Source organism: Gorilla gorilla, chromosome 1 (genome assembly GCF_029281585.2).
Source record: "Gorilla gorilla gorilla isolate KB3781 chromosome 1, NHGRI_mGorGor1-v2.1_pri, whole genome shotgun sequence".
NCBI classification, from domain to species: domain Eukaryota; kingdom Metazoa; phylum Chordata; class Mammalia; order Primates; family Hominidae; genus Gorilla; species Gorilla gorilla.
The window spans coordinates 232,829,018-232,847,931 of record NC_073224.2 but is presented as its reverse complement, the minus strand read 5'-3'; the positions used below and the strand labels follow the sequence as shown (position 1 = coordinate 232,847,931).

The 18,914-nt window shown below is 45.6% G+C and overlaps 2 protein-coding genes and 1 long non-coding RNA gene across 20 annotated transcripts in view; 2 read left to right on the top strand and 1 right to left on the bottom strand.

Moving 5' to 3' along the window:
- Positions 1-1,069: 1,069 nt before the first annotated feature.
- VAMP3 (vesicle associated membrane protein 3) lies at positions 1,070-11,427 on the top strand. The gene is made up of 5 exons (XM_004024584.5): positions 1,070-1,231; positions 3,289-3,358; positions 7,155-7,313; positions 8,113-8,164; positions 9,623-11,427. Coding segments are annotated over exons 1-5 (303 nt in total). The 5' UTR covers positions 1,070-1,229; the 3' UTR covers positions 9,643-11,427.
- Positions 11,428-11,503: 76 nt separating this feature from the next.
- Positions 11,504-14,047, bottom strand: LOC129532733 (uncharacterized). 2 transcript variants are annotated; one of them, XR_010132528.1, is made up of 3 exons: positions 13,880-14,047; positions 12,023-12,155; positions 11,504-11,902 (listed from the first exon to the last, which is right to left on the bottom strand). It is a non-coding gene; the product is annotated as an uncharacterized lncRNA (long non-coding RNA). The 2 variants fall into 2 exon arrangements; XR_008678627.2 differs by lacking the exon at positions 13,880-14,047 and adding an exon at positions 12,696-13,558.
- A 167-nt stretch (positions 14,048-14,214) lies between these two features.
- The window catches only part of PER3 (period circadian regulator 3), a 60,837-nt gene continuing 56,137 nt past the window's right edge, over positions 14,215-18,914 (top strand). For 8 of the 17 annotated variants that reach the window (XM_031013588.3, XM_055383641.2, XM_055383616.2 and 5 more), the window contains exons 1-5: positions 14,215-14,321; positions 14,579-14,930; positions 15,366-15,511; positions 16,646-16,761; positions 17,971-18,172. In XM_031013588.3, coding sequence (XP_030869448.3) covers positions 14,803-14,930; positions 15,366-15,511; positions 16,646-16,761; positions 17,971-18,172 — 592 coding nt within the window. In that variant the 5' untranslated portion in view covers positions 14,215-14,321; positions 14,579-14,802. Of the gene's footprint in view, positions 14,480-14,578; positions 14,931-15,365; positions 15,512-16,645; positions 16,762-17,970; positions 18,173-18,914 lie in introns of all 17 variants that reach the window. The other 9 variants (XM_055383645.2, XM_055383623.2, XM_055383629.2 and 6 more) reach the window with 6 other exon arrangements.

Sequence of the window (18,914 nt, the reverse complement as noted above, 5' to 3'; positions counted from 1 at the left end):
ATCTCCCACGTCCGTGAGTCAATGGTTTCCAGGGCCCACTACAATTAAATGACATTTTTCTTGTTTGTTTATCCTCTTTATTCAGTCTTCTTTTCACTTGTACCCAACCTGCACCCTCTAGGTGGTCTGTGCACACTGCGTCCGTTTTCACTGCTGTCTTTGTTCATGGTGTTTGCCCAACCCTTACTTGGAAAGTTCTTTTCCACTAGTACCCAGCTCAAATCCCACCGCCTTTGTGACACTCTCGTTTATTCGAATATATACTAACGTTTCCCTTTTCAAAGTATTCTATTTAGAGTTGGAAAAAACAGTATATAAGTACTGTATTTTTCACTTCTCATCTAAGAGACCCACCAATGACCTATTAGTGTTTTATTTTTTGGTGTAGGTAACTGTGTTGGTAGGAATATATCAGTAACAAATATATACAAGGTAACTCACTGCGTTCAGATTTGTGCTTCCCTCCCTTCGACCAAAACCTGAGGACCTATTCTGTGCTAGGGCCTGAAAATACAGAAATAAAGGAACTACAGCCTTGATGCCAAGGTTCTCGTAAGCAGATTATAATATGATCTGCAGTGACAAATATTTGTGTCACTGATGAAAACATGAGCGGGAACCTAACCCAACCCCATGTGACAAATACCCGAAATGGACTTCCTATTTCAACTACTTTCTTACAGAAACATGGTGCCCTCAGGATCACTAGGTTAATCTGGAACACTCAGCAGAAGCCAATCATCTGTCTCTAATACTGTTAGAAATGGTCCCGAGCCCAGAATAACATGAGTTGCCCCCACCCTCACTTATCCACACAGTCCCTCGCCAGTGGCTAATGCACCACGTTTACAGACCACGTCCCCAAGCGCCAGCGCGGACAGCGGTGCGGAGAGGGAGCTGTATTGACCTGCATTCAGCGTTTCAGAGCCCGGACCGCCCCGCAACCCCTGTGGCCCTGAAGTTCCCAAGTGACCTCGTCCGGGGAGGGGACGTCTCGCTCTGACCCCGCCCTGGACGCGCCCACCCACGACGCCCCCGCCCACTTCCGGCGCGCCCCCTCTGCGCCCCGCCCACTCCCCCGGCTCCGCCTAGTGACGTCTTTGCCCCGCGCCGCGCCGTCCCGCCCATCTCCCTGGCCTCCGGTCCCAGCTTCGCTTCTCTACCGACCCTCTCTGGTCGTCGCCGCCGCCGCCGCCGCCGCCGCCGCCGCCGCCGCAGCAGCTGCCAAAATGTGAGTGACGCTACGCGACGCGGGCGGCTTCGGGCCCCGCAGGCGGCACCTCGCGCTGGGACCGCCATACTGCCCAGTTGCCGCCGGCCGCCAGTCGGACGCAGGCCGGGGCTGCGCGGGGATCCCGAGGCCTGGGGGTGGGCGGTGGCCCTTGGGTCGCGGGCTGCAGACGGGCCGGGCGGGTCCCGCGGCCATCGGGCGGACGCGGAAGGGGCAAGGGCGGGGCCGCGAGGCGCTTCCCGGAGGAAGTGAGCTGCCCGCCCGCAGCCCGCTCCTCGCCCCTTCCCCTTCTAGTCCCCGACGTCCCTGAGAGGAACGGGGACGACAGCCCTGGTTCGGGAGCGCCCGCTCTCGGCCCGGTGCTGCGCTGGGCCCCAGAAGTTGCGAAAGAAAGGACCTCGGCCCTGTCCTGAGCCCCTGTGGGCCGAAGAGCTCCTTGCCTAGCTAGGGGCATCTGCACTGGAAAGATCACTTAACCGTGGGCCTTCGCTCTCTTAAGCGAAAGCACCTTGCAAACCCGTGCTTCCAGTGGTAAGACTCAGAGAATGCTAATGGTTAAGAGTCACAAGGACTCCCTCTTCCACCTCCATTCTGCTCATTGCTCACCGTCGGAGGAAGCCCCGGGTTTCTTCCAGGAGCTGGGGACCCCCCTCGAATGTTCCTGCTGAGGCTGCTGTGCCAATAGATCACAGTGGTTAAGATCTAGAGCCAAGGTACACAGGACCTGATCTAAAAACAAGCTGTCCTGCAGCCAGCTGTGTTGACTTTCTAAACCTCACTTTACTCATCTGTAAAATAGGAGTAATATTCCCCTCAGAGAGTTATGAGGGTTAAAGGAGAAAATGCATGGAAAGAGTCTAGCACCACGGCATGGTCCTTACTTATCTACCAGACACTAAACTCCGTGAGGACGGTGATGAGATCTGTTGTAGCCCTGGTCATTGACACATGACAGATGTAAAGTGACTGTTCAAACAGTCCATCAGACTGTTGTATACCAAGGCACATGCTAGGTGCTATCTAGGATACAGAGAAGAGAGTAAGAAGACCCAGGAACCTGTGATCTATTCGAGGAGGCGGGACTTTATACCTGAAAAACCAAAGTGATACTTTCCAAGTAATGGAGCCAATAATGACTTCAGAGTCAGAGTGGTTAAGAAAGATCTGCATGGGGAGAAATAAAGCCTTTGATGAAGATTTTAAAAGATGAGTACCTTCCTGGGCCGGGCGCGGTGGCTCATGCTTGTAATCCCAGCACTTTGGGAGGCCGAGGCGGACGGATCACCTGAGGTCAGGAGTTCGAGACCAGCTTGACCAACATGGTGAAACCCCGTCTCTACTAAAAAATACAAAATTAGCCGGGCGTGGTGGCACATGCCTGTAATCCCAGCTACTTGGGAGACTGAGGCAAGAGAATTGCTTGAACCCAGGAATCGGAGGTTACAGTGAGCCGAGATCGCGCCATTGCACTCCAGCCCGGGCAACAGGAGCAAAACTCCGTCTCTCAAAAGAGGGGGCAAAAAAAAAGAGTACCTCCCTAAAAGAGGAGGCATTTCTTCAACACACCTTTCCACTCACACCACCCACTCCCTGCATCCCAGTGTTCCTGACTCTGTTTCTGTAAATTAATCTATTTTTCCATATTGGAAAAAGGGCATTCTGTAACTGTTTGTAACTATGAAAACAGTTCCTGCCACAACGAAAAGATCAGGAAAGTACTGAGTACATTCAAGCAGATGTGTGCCTTAGAACAAGTTTCAAAAAAGGACAGTAGAGCTTACCTGTCGTGGGATCAGATACTTCAGGGATACAAAGTAGGTCCTGTTAAACCTTAACGTTTGTCCCTTTAGTAGGTGGGACAGTCTTGGAAATTATAGAGAAATTAGAAGAAATGCAATTAAAACTTTCGTTCATTGCTTCGGGAAGAATTTCTTTTTCTGTTTTAGTTCTAATGTAAGAGATTGTTAACAGTGAGAGTCCCGGAGTAACATCTTTATACTTAAGAAAATGTATTTGGAATCGTAATTTACTCATGCTCATGCCTTTACATGTTCCAGGTCTACAGGTCCAACTGCTGCCACTGGCAGTAATCGAAGACTTCAGCAGACACAAAATCAAGTAGATGAGGTATTGCTCTGAAATGTTGGAAATATGAATTTTAAACAAATATGAGTACTCTGGAAATCTGTTTAGAAAAAGTATCATCAAAGTGTGAATGTAAAGCAAATTCTGACTGTATCATAATTGTAACAAAACTTTGCTCCCTGCTGTGCTGGAAGATCTAATCTAAGCAAAAGTCAGACTTTCTAGGTTTCATGCTTGTTTTCCTGTGATACAAACCTGCTCATAACATTTAGCTCAGGAAAAATAAAAAATCATATGCCTAAAACATGAACATCACTCCCTGAGTGCATTTCCCAGGAACCACTTTATAAAACAGGATAATACAATGTTAAGGATTAGGTGTTTAGATTGCTCAAGCCAAGACCAGTTCTTCTGATCAGATTTTTTATCAAAATGCTTTGTCTTCTTACTAATTGTCCAGCCTGAGCAAGCCTGTCTGTAGAATTCATCTCTAATGGTTGTCCATTGACACACACAAAGTAGATACTGTCAAACTCTATTAGCTCAGCAAATCTCTGTTTGTAGAATTCTTGAGCTGGAGGACCTCCATCTTTTGTTCTGCGCTGTATGTGGAGAACCACAGCAAAAGATTGAGAAATTCAGACTAGTATTTCCACATTCCTAAAAGCTGTCACTGTCCGACAAATATATTTCGGTCTTTCTGCATTTAGCTGCCCTGAAAAAACAGTTAAAGTTACGTCAGATACTGTTGTTAAATAATATAGTAATGTTTTGATCTGATGGTTTTGTTCATGAACTTATACAATTTTAGATTTTCACAGTAAGAAACCCATTGTAATTCTGTCCTGCCTGGAAATTCTGTTTACTTACAAAATCAAATTGGATTTTTTTTTTAACCAAAGGAATTTTAAGGAGAGTTGTTTTTTTATTGAGGCAAAATTACCATAACATACAACTAAACATTTTAAACTGTATATAATTGAGTGTTATTTAGTATATTCATAATATTTTGCAACCATTACCTCTTTCCATTTTCAGAACTTTTTCATCATCCCAGAACACCTCATGCCCATTTAGTAATCATTCACTATTTCCCCTTCCTCCCATTCTCTGGTTACCTCTAATCAGCTCTCTCTTTCTGTGGATTTGCCTGTTCTGGGTATGTCATATAAAAGGAATCACACAATATGTGGCCTTTTGCATCTGCCTTCTTTCACTTAGCACAAAGTTTTTCGCATTCATTCAAGTTGTAACGTGTTGTACCGTGTTCCTTTTTACAGTTGAGTAATATTCCATTGTATGTGTATACACGATTTGTTGAGCCATTCACTTGTTAATGAGTCTCTGAGTTGTTTCCACCTTTCAGCAATTATGAATAATGCTGTTATAAATATTCACAGGAAAGATTTTGTTTAGACATAGGCTTTCATTTCTCTTGAATGTATACCTAGGAGTAGCATTGCTAGGTCATAGTAGCTGTATGTTTAATTTTACGAGGAACTGCCAAATTGTTTTCCACAATAGCTGCACCATTTTATTTTCCCACCAGCAATGTCCAAGAGTTCCTGTTTCTCCACATCCTTGCCAACACTTGTTTTCCATTTTGATTATAACCATCCTACTGAGCTCTTTGGGTTTTCATTTGTGTTTCTCTAATGATTAGTGATGTTAAGCATCTTTTCATGTGCTTATTGGCCATTTGTATGTCTTTGAAGAAATGTCTGTTCAGGCTTTGCCCATTTTTTAATTGGGTTGTTTGAGTTGTGAGAGTTTTTTATGTATTCTGGATATTAAATCTTTCTTTATCAGATATGTGATTTGCAAATACTTTCTCCCATTCTGTGGCTTGTCTTTTACATTCTTTTTAATTTTTTTTATTTTTATTTATTTTTTTTTGAGACAGAGTCTTGCTCTGTCGCCGAGGCTGGAGTGCAGTGGTGCAATCTCAGCTCACTGCAGCCTCCAAGCCCCAGGTTCAAGTGGTTCTCCTGCCTCAGCCCCCAGAGTAGCTGGGATTACAGGCGCCCACCACCTTGCCCGGCTAATTTTTTGTATTTTTAGTAGAGACAGTGGTTCACCATTTTGGTCAGGCTGGTCTCAAACTCCTGATCTCAGGTGATCCACCTGCCTGGGCCTCCCAAAGTGCTGGGAATGTAGGCATGAGCCACCACACCTGGCCTGATAATGTTCTTTGATGCACAAAAGTTTTTAATTTTTATGAAGTCCAATGTATCTGTTTTTCCTTTTGTTGTTCTTGATTTTGGTATCTAAGAATCCACAGTCAAATCGAAAGTAATGAAGATTTACCCTTATGTTTTCTTCTAAGAGTTTTATGGCTTTAGCTCTTACACTTAGATTATTGATCCATTTTGAGTTACTTTTTGTATATAGGGTGAGGTGGGGATTCAACTTCATTCTTTTGCATGTTGGCTCTTCAGTTGGCCCAGCACTGTTTATTGAAAAGACTGTTGGAGGGCCTTGGCACTCTTGTCAAAAATCAATTGGCCATAGATGCTTAGGTTGACTTCTAGACTCTCAGTTCTATTCCATCAGTCTATATGTTTGTCCTTATGCCAGTATCACACTGTTTTGATTACTGTAGCTTTGTAGTAAGTTTTGAAATTGGGAAGTGACTTTGGGGAGTACTGCCCCCTTAGCAATATTAAGTCTTCCAGTGTGTGAACATAGGATGTTTTCCCATTTAATGATGTCTCTTAACAATTTCTCTTAGCAATGTTTTCTAGTTTCATTGTCCAAGTCGTTCACCTTTTGGTTAAATTTATTCCTAAGTATTTTATTCCGTTAGATGCTATTGTAAACACAATTGTTTCCTTAATTTCCTTTTCAGATTATTTGTTGCTGGTGTATAGAAACACAACTGATTTCTATGTGTTGTTGTACCCTGCAACTTTGCTGAATTTTGTTTGTTTGTTTTTCATGTGCTTATTGGCCATTTGTATGTCTTTGAAGAAATGTCTGTTCAGGCTTTGCCCATTTTTTAATTGGGTTGTTTGAGTTGTGAGAGTTTTTTATGTATTCTGGATATTAAATCTTTCTTTATCAGATATGTGATTTGCAAATACAGTTTGTTGTGGATTCTTCGGTATTTTTTATATAGAGAGAATCATCTGCAAATACAGATAGGTTTATTCTTCTTTTCCAATTTGGATGCCTTTTCTTTCTCTTGACTAATTGCTCTGTTCAGAACTTCCAGTACAGTATTGAGTGGCAGTGTGAAAGTGGGCATCCTTGCCTCGTTCCTGATCTTAGGGGGGAAGTCTTTCACCATTGAGCATGATATTAGTTGTGGATTTTCCCATAAATGCCCTTTATCATATTAAGGAAATTCCCTTCTATCCTTAATATGCTGATTGTTTTGATCATGAAAGAGTGAGCCCATTTTTTTCTAAAGTGAAAGTTTGGCTTAAAGTAATAAAGTGCTGACCTGAAAGAACAATGTGCCCGTAGATTTTCTTTGAAGTCTCTGTGCCTCCATTTTTTTTGAGACGGAGTCTCACTCTGTCGCCCAGGTTGAAGTGCAATGGCGCAATCTCACCTCACTGCAAGCTCCTCCTCCTGGGTTCAAGCGAGTCTCCTGCCTCAGCCTCCTGAGTAGTTGGGATTACAAACGCCCAGCACCCCTCCCGGCTGATTTTCTTATGTTTTTAGTACTGAGACAGAGTTTCCCCATGTTGGCCAGGTTGGTCTCGAACTCCTGACCACAGGTGATCCACCCACCTCGGCCTCCCAAAGTGCTAGGATTACAGGCGTGAGCCACCGCACCTGGCCCTGTTCCTCCATTCTTTGTGCATTACTTGCTGTGATCACACTCATCTAGGTGGTGGACATAATGCGAGTTAACGTGGACAAGGTTCTGGAAAGAGACCAGAAGCTCTCTGAGTTAGACGACCGTGCAGACGCACTGCAGGCAGGCGCTTCTCAATTTGAAACGAGCGCAGCCAAGTTGAAGAGGAAATATTGGTGGAAGAATTGCAAGGTAATTATCTGTTAACTGACCTTTACATTTAACCCCCTTCTCCATTCTCAGAGAATTAACAGGCTACAGATAATGGACTTTCACGACTCTGGGAGGTGGGTTTGACTTCCTCCACATGGAAATGTGGGTGCACTGTGAATCCGAAACACTGACTGCGTACCCTTTCCTAGCCCCACACTAGGAATCCTCTATGTGCTGTGGCTGATCTTCAGAAGATGCAGGTAGAACAGGAATATCCAAAATCACTCACAGTCATCAGCCCCTCCCAACCCTCTACCCCAGCAGGGCCCCAAACAGATAGGAGAGGGCTGGAATTGGTCAGTTTTCTTATAGTTCTGTGAATGGTTCCAAGGTCAAGGGAAAGAAATTCTAGAAAGCCACAGTGTGCCCAACAGAAGAGTAGAAAGCAGCTCTCCCAGGAGCACAAGCCAAAGCAGATTTTATACAGTTAGCGTGCTGCAACCAGATCCAGATGTGTCCTGTCCTCTGCCTTGTTTACAAGTGATACTTTGAGACACAGGGCAAGCTGAGCAGCCTTTCCATATGTGGAAAACTTGTATACACAAACAAATGCCTAGCTAGAGGCCACACATCATTTGAACATATTTTAAAAAGCAGAGAAGTTACCTTCAGGCCCTAATTGAGAACATTTAATTTAGGCTTTAGAAATTATTAATTACTCCAGACTGTATGCACCTGAATTTCCCTTTCAGTGACTAGACGAATATTATATGATACTCTTCAACAAGCACATTATGTCTGCATTTGAAATGTGATATGGACATATGTTTTGTTACAGATGTGGGCAATCGGGATTACTGTTCTGGTTATCTTCATCATCATCATCATCGGTGAGTTACCCTTTTCTAAACTGATTGGAAAAGTCTTCTCCATGTCTTCACAGACCATTGATTTTGTGTACAAGAACTCAGATTAAAATTTCCCTCTGAAATGTTAGTTTTGGCTAGGTGCGGTGACTCATACCTGTAATCCCAAAGCTTTGGGAGGCCAGGAGTTTGAGACCAGCCTGGGCAACATAGCGTCTCTACAAACAATTGTTAATAATTAACCAGGCATGGTAGTGCACACCTGTAAGTCCCAGCTACTCAGGAGGCTGAGACAGGAGGATTGCTTGAGCCCAGGAATTCAAGGCTGCAGTGAGCCATGATCATGCCACTGCCCTCTAGTCTGGGTGACAGAGTGAGACCTTTTCTCAAAAAAAATAAATGAAAGGTTCGTTTATTCCAAGGTTTTCAGTTTTCTTTAATAAATGTTTTAAGTACTTGAGTTTTGTATAAGTCTGAGATTTGATATAAACATTAATCCTTTGAAGTTAGAGAAAATCTATTCATTTCCACTTCTTTTCTCTGAATATATTTTTTTCACATATTTCCTTTTATGTAATGTAGTGGTTAAAAGCATGGAGTGCCTGTGATCCATCCTGGTTCCACCACCATCCAGCTGTATGGCCGTGGACAAGCAATTTAATATCTCTGGGTTTCTGTTTCCTCATTTGTAAAATGGGGATAATAATAGTCCCTGTCTTGTTTGTTTGTTTGTTTGTTTGTTTGTTTGTTAAAGGACAGATCTGGTAAATATATAAAAATTGGCCGGGCTTGGTGGCGCACGCCTGTAATCCCAGCACTTTGGGAGGCTGAGGTGGGCAGATCACGAGGTCAGGAGATCAAGACCGTCCTGGCTAACACAGTGAAACCCCGTCTCTACTAAAAATACAAAAAATTAGCTGGGTGTGGTCACGGGCGCCTGTAGTCCCAGCTACTTGGGAGGCTGAGGCAGGAGAATGGCATGAACCCGGGAGGCGGAGCTTGCAGTGAGCCAAGATCATGCCACTGCACTCCAGCCTAGGTGACAGAGCAAGACTCCGTCTCAAAAAAATAAATAAATAAAATAAATAAAAATTGCTTAGGTTGGTGCCTGGCATATAATAATAAAAATAATAGCTATATAAATTATATGTATACACACACACACAACTATTATTATATAATATTCAAACAACTCACTGCCATCTGTAGCCCAGTATATGAGAACTGAAACATGACTTCTTTCATTGATAGATGGGTGTTAGTGGATGTTTTCTTTTAGCAGGAAGGTACAGTTACTTGGATCCTTTTGACTCTAGTCTCCTTTCTCTAGCCCTCTATAGAATGGAGAGAAGCCAGTAGTAGGAAATCAGCCCAGTCTAATTTCTGATCACATTTAGACTGCAGCATTGGATGTTGGCTTGGGATTCACACTGAGAGACTAACCTGCTGTTTCCCCTGCCTTTTTGCATCTCTCCTCCTTAGTGTGGGTTGTCTCTTCATGAAGAACCAGCGGAACTCAAAACTGCTGTTCAAGAAACCTCTTCAAGACTTTTGACTTAGAACCTGCTATATTATCAAGCTTACCTACTGTTATCTCTAAAATTTTTTTGTGTGTTAATGTAAAGTTGAATTTCTAGGAAATGTGCCTTTGTTTTTTAATATGCACTCCAAATTAGAAGGCCGGCCCCGTCCACATTTTGCACAGTGCCTTTACAGATTTACGTATGGGCTGATGAAGAGGCCTTCTTAAGTTCCAGAGTGCTATAATCTAGATGTAATGTTGTCACTAATTAATTGCCATTACTCCCAGTTAGTTACCCTTGTCATTTGGCATTATTTTCAGAACCACATTTTAAACCTTTGGGTAATCAGATTTCCAACTTATGCCTTCCAGAAAAAAACACTACTGCCTAACACAAATCTGTGATAACAACAGGCTGTGCCTTATTTTGATAATTTTCTGATTCCCTAGAAGAGAACCCTCTACTTTTTGTAAGCACTACTGACTCTCGCTGTATTTAAGATGCTGGTGAAGAGCTTTTGCTCTTGCATTAGATTTGAAGATGTTTACGTTGTTGTTATTGTTATGTATCACTTGCTAAAAATATTGTTTTAATCAGAAATAACCTCTTTAAAAAAATTTTTAAAGAACTATGGCTATGACCAAAGCTTCTATTTTGCCAAAAAGTTAAATACCGATAAAATGGCCTTAAGTGTATTCCTGACAGTTAAATTCAGAAACGTGCCAAATGGAACTCAAGGTGCCCCTTCAGAATTAAAATCATTACCTTGTGTGTGAACCTTCTACATCTTAATAGGCCTTCTTCCTGTTGAAAGGCTGTAGACAGTGTGGCTCCCCTTCTGATTCAGTATTTTTGCATGGGGTTTAGAGAAGGTTTGAGGTAGACTCTGACCGTCTCATAAAAGAGTTTACCAAGTAGTTGGCAGATTATCAGCTGTGGACTCCAGCATGTTTCTGATAATTATGCAAGCAACAATTCTGTAGCCTCAAGTAAGACCACCTGTGAACTTGATCATTATCTGGCCCAAATATGAAGATAAACTATAACTTTGGAGTTTGTTTCCTATTTGTATTCACATTCTGCTTCCAAAATCAGTTTTCTAAATTATGCCTGCAATTAGGCATTGGTCAGGGGTGAATGGCTCTTTTCACAGAGAGTAGCCAACCAGAGACCTTTGCTTTGATATCATCAACTGCAGAGAATGCTGTTGATGGGAATGCTGGAAGCAGAAACTTTGTCATCGGAAAAACTTTTCTTGTACGCATAAGACTCAACATCAGGATCCACAGCTTAAAGATGGGAATTCAGGTATGAAAGAAAACAGGCAAGGAGGCACTGAGGGAGAAAGACAGACTTTATCGCTCTGTGGCTCATTGTTACTGGAATATTCTAAAACTCTTGTTCACATGCTATTATGACTTATAAAGCAGCAACAGCTGAGGCGCACCAGGACACAGCTTCCATTTCTTTAACGTCTGTTCCCTTAACATCGCTGAAATGATTTACTGTTGAAGACATGCCTTGCGGTGTGGCCAGCTGTGAGGAGAAAGCAGCTGGCAGTGTTAGGACATTAGCCCACCTTCAGCACAGGGTCTCTGGCCGGGTCTGACTCTGAAACCTTGGTACTCGCCCCTTGGCCACAGTGCTCAGACCCATGTAACCCACTGGCTCCTGCATTAACCCAGAAATACCTCGCTTGTATCTGTGCACTTAGCTGGGAACTTACCCACTGTAATCACCTAAATAAAGTGTTTATAAACATGATTGTGGCACCTGTGCTCCTTGTAGAGGAATAGCTGCACCTGGTCCAAGTCCTAAAACTGCCATTCCTTGCTGCTCCCCATACCTCTGCCTTAGAAGCCCTGAAACTGTCTTCCCCCTTTTCTCACCAGCCCCTCTCTAGGTACTCTACCTTTTGGTACCCAGCATTTCCCCATACCCCAGTGAACAGAAGAAAACCACTCCCCTTGTGAAAAGTGCTTTTTAGTATAGGCGATGAGGAGGAAACTGGCTTTTACACAATTACCAAAATTCAGGATGTGGCTTTGGAGTTCCCTAAATAGATGGTCTTTCTAAAATGATGTGCAGAGCCGACCCCGTCTGTGGTAGACTAGATGGCTGCTGGCATGGACCCTGGGATAGATGAGTGGATAGGTGAGGGACATCCCCAGACACATGGCTCTGTTCCTGTAGATCCTTTTTTCCTCATGAATGTATCTCCATTCTTATCGTAGAGCCCCTAGGAAACAATATAATACGGGTGGAAGAGGACTTTTGCTTACGTTTACAATAGGAAAATCCAAGTCCCTTTCCCGAATTACAGGTCCCACGATGATCTGGTCCTTTCTAGTTTTCTGACCTCATGTCACATGACTCTCCAGCTCTCTCTTCTCCAAGCAAGGTACTCCACCAAAGTATAGCTGTTGACAATGGAGAGACTTGTGCCCATGAGACTTTCAACATCAGGGTGTGGCTTGAAGGCCAGAGTTAAGCTATGAATGAAAACAGGCAAGGAGGCCCTGAGGGAGAAATGGACCTGATAAAGTTTGTTTCGGTTTCTCATCAGCAAACTGACTTCTTTCCAAAGGTCTTCTGCAGGTACTTTCAGCTCTGCCGGGTCTACTTCCTCACCCGCGGCAGGCGCCTCTCATCTCAGGTTGAAATCCGCCTTCCCAGAGGCCTGCCCTGCTGATCTGACTAAGCAGGCTCTGGCCTCCCCGCTCCACCTTTCTCCCAGTTACTCTTCCTTCCAGTAGTTTGTTTTCTACACATCGCTTTAGGCTTTATGAACTTGTTTATGGGGTTGTTTGTATGGCTTTCTCAATAAAACGTCAACTCCCTGGGTGGCAGGGACTTTGGGCCACTGTTCTATCCCCTGGGATTCCAAGCGTCCCTACCCAGATCTGCACGCAATAAACGCTTGCTGAACGAATGCAGTTTGACAAAACCCAGCTTCGGAGGAGAGCAAGCCAACCTAGAGTACCGCTTGGAAGAATAAGGTGGTTTATTCAATACCTAACATGAACACTCACCTCACTTTTCCCCTCTTCCTTTACGTACAATTTCATCCATCCAACAAATACTGAATATTTTTTCTGTACCAGGCAGCGAAGAGGGGCGGCACTCTGCACTGTACCTTTCATTTCTAACATGTTGACATACTATCTAAATTGAACTTTCAGACATTTTTTTTAAAGGGCTCTACAACTTCCTTTTCTGAAACAGAGTGTCTTTTACGTTTGTCTTTCTCCAGTTGCCAAATGAATCTAATTTTAGGAAGTGCGGGGAAGTGTTTTAAGTTCCACCGTCAAAATTCTGTTTCTGGGCCGGTGCAGTGGCTCACGCCAGTAATCCCAACATTTTGGGAGACCGAGGCCAGCAGATCACTGGAGCTTAGGAGTTTGAGAACAGCCTGGCCAACACAGACCATCTTTACCAAAAACACAAAAATTAGCCAGGTGTGGTGGCTGCACCTGTAGTTCCAGCTACTCGGGAGGCTGAAGCAGGAAACTGGCTTGAGCCCAGAAGACGGAGGTTGCAGTGAGCCGAAATCGCACCACTGCACTCCAGCCTGGACAACAGAGCAAAACCCTGTCTCAAAAAATAAAAAATCTGTTTCTAAAAATCGGGTGGGCTTTTTACCAGGGCTGCTTTATGGCCCGGTTCCTCCAAGTCCACCCCACTCACCCAAAGAGTTAGCGGAGGATGGGGGCGGTTGGGGTGGGCTCGGTAGGTCACGGGCGGTGAAAACCGTGGGAACCCAGAAAGACGCCCAAAGCACGATGAGCAGCGGTCCTGCTGCCGGCAGCCCGCCCCACCCTGGGCTCCTCCCCACACCCGCTCGGGCAGCCGGGAGCCACCTACAAACTCCAGGACTCGACCCCAGAGCGCTGGCCTGGGCCGCCCCTGCTCGCCCCCAGTCCCCGCCTCTCCCTCCCTCTTCTGCCCCGCCCTCGACACCGTCGCCCCCCCGCCCCTGCCTCTCGCTCCCCACGTCTCTCGGCACCCCCGCTCCCATCCGCCCCCCCGTCCCCGCCTCTCGCCCCCATCCGTCCCCATTTCCAGCCTCCCCCTGACCCCGACTCAAGCACCCCCGACTCCGCCTCTCGCCCCTCTCTGCCCCCGCCTCTCACTCCCCTCTCCTTCCCCGCCCGCCTCTCACGTGGAGGTTGGGCCAGACCCGCCCCGCCCCACAGAGCCCGGGTCCCGCCCCCACGTGGCTGGCAGCTTCCTGGCCCTATCATTTCTGCCGTGGCTTCAGCGGCTCCGCCCCGGCGCCGTGCCAGGGGGCCGGACACTACAGTCGCGCGGCACAGGCCTGAGGCCGCTGAGGGCCTGCCCGCCCGCCGGCCTGCCGGGATTGGCCGAGCGCCGGCCTCCGCCCGAACCCGCGCGTTATGTAACGCGCCCCGGGGGCCCCGCCCCCTCGCCCTGGCTTATATAACCCGGGCGCACCGGCTCGCGCCCCGCCCCAGAGCCAATGGAGGCCTGCGGAGTCGGCCCCGACGACCAATCGCGCGGCCCGGGGGCGGGGCCGGTCACGCGGCGGCGGGGGGCGCGGCGCCGGCTGCTGACCGGCACGCGGCGGGCCTCGAGACTGCGCGCGGGCGGCCCAGGGGGCGAGCGGCTGTGCGCGGGGCCAAGGGCGGGGGCAGCAGGTGAGTGCGCGGCCGGGCGGGAGTTCTGGGCACTCGCGCGCGGCGGAGGAGCCTCGCGAGCCCTGCCCTCGGTACTGGGGGACCCCGGAGCGTGGCGCTTCCGAGCCACCCGCCTCCCCGGGCCCCAGCCCTCGGCGCGCGGGAAAGTTGGGGCAGGGGTGAGGACCGCGCGGTCGGGGCGCCCCAGCCAGCCAGGCCGCTGGCGTCGGACTGTCTGTTCCACTTGTCCCTTGTCACCCCTTGTCTCCTCCCCCTAGGCCGGAGTCCTGAAAGTCGAGCGAGCTCCGGGTTTTGAAAATGCTGGAGGGAAAAGCTCCTCGGAGATGAGCGTGACCCCCTGGCTCGTGGTGGCCGCATGTTGTCACTAACGCCATGGCGGGGACCGGAGTGAGAAACCGGTGTCTGTCACTGACTGCAAAGTGAGCGAGAAGCAGGCTGCGGGCCGTCCCAGCACGACGTGGAGCCCCGCGGAGACCTCGAGATGCCCCGCGGGGAAGCTTCTGGCCCCGGGAGACGGGGGGCTGAGGACGAGGCCCTGGGTGAAGAATCGGGGAAGCGGTGGAGCCCCGAGTTCCATCTGCAGAGGAAATTGGCGGACAGCAGCCACAGGTGACGCGCTGGCTTCAGGCCGAGGGCCCCATGCGTTCGTTGTCTTTCCCTGGAGCGGGGAAAGGGGGACCTAAATCTTTTTATTCTTTTGTTTTCAAGCCCAGGGGAAAGTGTAAGGGGGAGACTCGGGCAATGTAGGATGAAGTGATCCGTGACACTGAAGAAAATTACCGAAGAGTATCAGGAGGGAAAAGTGGTTACAAAAGTTAGCTGAGTTGGGGCTCAAGTGGATTAAGGGAAAGTAAGTGGAGAATGTTTGTCATTCACCAGTTGCTTTGCCTCGAGTTCCCCACCTGGAGGAAGAGGGGTCACCACCCTGTGGACTGATGTCGGTAGAGCACTTAGAAACTTACCTGGCTTGCAGTTTGTGTTCCCTAAACCGCAAGATGCTGTTGTCTTCACAGGATGAAGTTGTAATTTTTTTTTATCTTCCAGTGAACAGCAAGATCGAAACAGAGTTTCTGAAGAACTTATCATGGTTGTCCAAGAAATGAAAAAATACTTCCCCTCGGAGAGACGCAATAAACCAAGCACCCTAGATGCCCTCAAGTATGCCCTCCGCTGTGTCCACAGCGTGCAAGGTAAACAAGCCGGAGAGAAATTTGATTCTACGAGTGCACCAGGACTCACACAAGCAGCCAGAGGAGTGGTCAGTGGGGTCTCAGTCAGACAAATAATTTGAGCTTTTTCTGGTGCTTTGTGGAAGATGAGCAAATCTATGCCGATTCCATTCGTGTCTTAATTGTTCACATGTGAAAGACCAGGAAAACTTTATCTGTATAATAGTGTATAATACCTATGCAATGTTTTGCTCATTTGTTGCAAGAGAGTAGAGTTTAGCATAAGCACATTTTGAAGGCTGACCTTTTAAAGAAATATTGTCCTCTATGGAAATTTTGGGAAAAAAATGCATTCCACGAAACAGTTACCTTTACGTGCCGTACACATACTTTCAAAATGCGGTAATGAGGCTGGGCGCGGTGCCTCACGCCTGTAATCCCAGCACTTTGGGAGACCGAGGCGGGCAGATCACGAGATCAGGAGATCGAGACCATCCTGGCTAATACGGTGAAACCCCGTCTCTACTAAAAATACAAAAATTAGCCGGGTGTGGTGGCGGGCGCCTGTAGTCCAGTTACTCCGGAGGCTGAGACAGGAGAACGGCGTGAACCCGGGAGGCGGAGCTTGCAGTGAGCCGAGATCGCGCCACTGCACTCCCGCCTGGGTGACAGAGCGAGACTCTGTCTCTAAAAAATAATAATGATAAAAATGCAGTAATGATAAATCAGGAATTTACCAAACTAAAAATGAACCATTGTAAACACTTTTTCTCTCTGACATTTCAAGGGATTTCATTAAAGCCATATTCTCTTTAGCACAAACCTCAGTGCTTCATATATGATATGTTCCTGAATGATAGAGCGCTGTTTCTGCTCCCCCCGCAAAAAAAATTGTGTATGCATCTGAAATTTTTAGTTAGTACCTTAAATGTATCTTGCTTCCTGTGATCCAGAACATGCAGAATTCATAAAATCAAATCTTAAGTTTGCACAACCATCAGTATTTTAGGTAAAAGCAGAAAATGATTTGTTTTTGAGAAAAATGCACTGAAGTGTTCTCATCCGAAAAAAATAATCCAGCTTGATAGTGATGAAATGGTTTCCTAAAGATACTGTTGTCACTGGACTACCTGTTTATCTCCCTGTGTTTCTTAGCAAACAGTGAGTTTTTCCAGATTCTCAGTCAGAATGGAGCACCTCAGGCAGATGTGAGCATGTACAGTCTTGAGGAGCTGGCCGCTATTGCTTCAGAACACACTTCCAAAAACACAGTAAGAACTCATGCATTTTGCCATATCAACCTGGGTGACTTTTCCTAAGGGCCTGCTCTAGATGTAGGTTTTTAAGAAGGATAACAACGTTTCAGCAACCACAATTTGAGAGAAGCAAAGGAGGAACTGCTAAAGAGGCATGGTGTAGCTTCTCCGCCCTTGCCAGAGAAAACATCTGAAAGCAGAAGCAGCTCGTTCTGTGTGGTGTGCAGTTCAGTGACTTTGGTTATGAGGTGCTGGTTATGAGGTGCATCTAGCTCCTTAGCATTCCTGAGCTCTCTTGAATTAAAACAAAAATTACACAGCAGAGTAATTTCCTGCACCTTATTCTAATCTCCGAATTGTTAATTTCTATTTATATCATTCTTAGTTCCAATACCTACTACTTCAAGTTGTAACAACTGGATGTTATAGAACAGGTGAGTTGAGATGCTGTCATTTTTCCTAAAATTTTGGAAGAGACCTTTAGTGTATCTTTTTTTAATCTCTCTTCTTGTTTGACAGAGTAATCTTCATGTTTGGTTGATATGGTGGAGATTACTTATTTTAAGTAACATAATTGTTACTTAAATATTTTGTAATAGGGGAATGTGAGCAATCCCTACTATTATAACAGTGCTTATTTTATGGACTGGTGTGTACGTAGTACTGTAGGAGGTGCTATGGAGATTTTTAAAAATAGCTTAAGAAAATATTTGTCTTTTAAGATACTTAAAGCTAGAGAGGAAAGTATGCCAATGCTAGCAAACACAAACTGCTGATTATAAATAAGTTTCATTTATGTGTAATGGAAGAAGTTAGAGCAGTGATGCTTATGTAATGAGTTTTGTCAAGGACAGCTTCTTGAAGAAGGTGAATCTTCAGTGTGTCTTAAAGCATAGAATCTGCGTTGATGACGAGAACACCGTCCACCCAGGTGTGTGGCACAGTTTGCAGAGAAGTTATGTGCCATACGTATTTTAGTCTGCATAGAATAAGCTAGTATATTTTTTGGCATCTTGAACCTTCAGTAGGTGAAGTGCAGGTCTTAGGAGAAGATTTAAGAAGGATGTTGGAGAAAATTATCTGAGGAGTTTTGTTGCATTTGTAGGTTGTGCCTGTGTATTTTAAGATATTGGTCATGTTAGAGATCCAGAAGAAATTTACCTTTCAGGGAATATTGCTAGTGAGTATCTCAATATTTGCATTTATGTTAAATGTTTTTCATAGGATACCTTTGTGGCAGTATTTTCATTTCTGTCTGGAAGGTTAGTGCACATTTCTGAACAGGCTGCTTTGATCCTGAATCGTAAGAAAGATGTCCTGGCGTCCTCTCACTTTGTTGACCTGCTTGCACCTCAAGACGTGAGGGTATTCTACGCGCACACTGCCAGAGCTCAGCTTCCTTTCTGGAACAACTGGACCCAAAGAGGTAACAGGACCAATGTTCAGATGTCTATCTTTCCTCATCAAGATCAGTTTCATTCTTACAGGAATAGTACAGAAATTAACATATTATTTAGAACATGCACAGTATCTGGTTTTTCTTATTCCTGTTATAGAAAGTCATGTGATGAAAACAGCATTTTAAAAGCTTCTGATAGCATACTCAATACATTTGTTTCCATTTTGTCACGTCTGTTTCACAGATTATATGTCATAAATATTATTTCATTACCAGCGTATTGTATAGTGGTTTAGTTGCTATGAAGGCTCTGTTTCCTTTAAGTTAAAATTAAATGTTTTTCCTTCTTCATGATTTCCTTGTATGAGAAATTTTACTTTGGAGATAAAATTTGGATCATTAGGCTGGGCAAGGTGGCTCACGCCTGTAATCCCAGCACTTTGGGAGGTTGAGGCAGGTGGATCACCTGAGGTCAGGAGTTCCAGACCAGCCTGGCCAACATGGTGAAACCCCATCTGTACTAAAAGTACAAAAATTAAGCATGGTAGTGCATGCCTGTAATCCCAGCTACTCAGGAGGTTGAGGCACGAGAAGCACTTGAACCCGGGAGACAGAGGTTGCAGTGAGCCAAGATCACACCATTGCACTCCAGCCTGGGCGACAAGCGTGAAACTCTGTTTCTGAAAAAAAAAAAAAAAAAAAAATTCAGATCATTAGCTCTCTTACAGTTTTTCTTGCCCCTGAAACTTATGAGTCTTATTACTTTGTT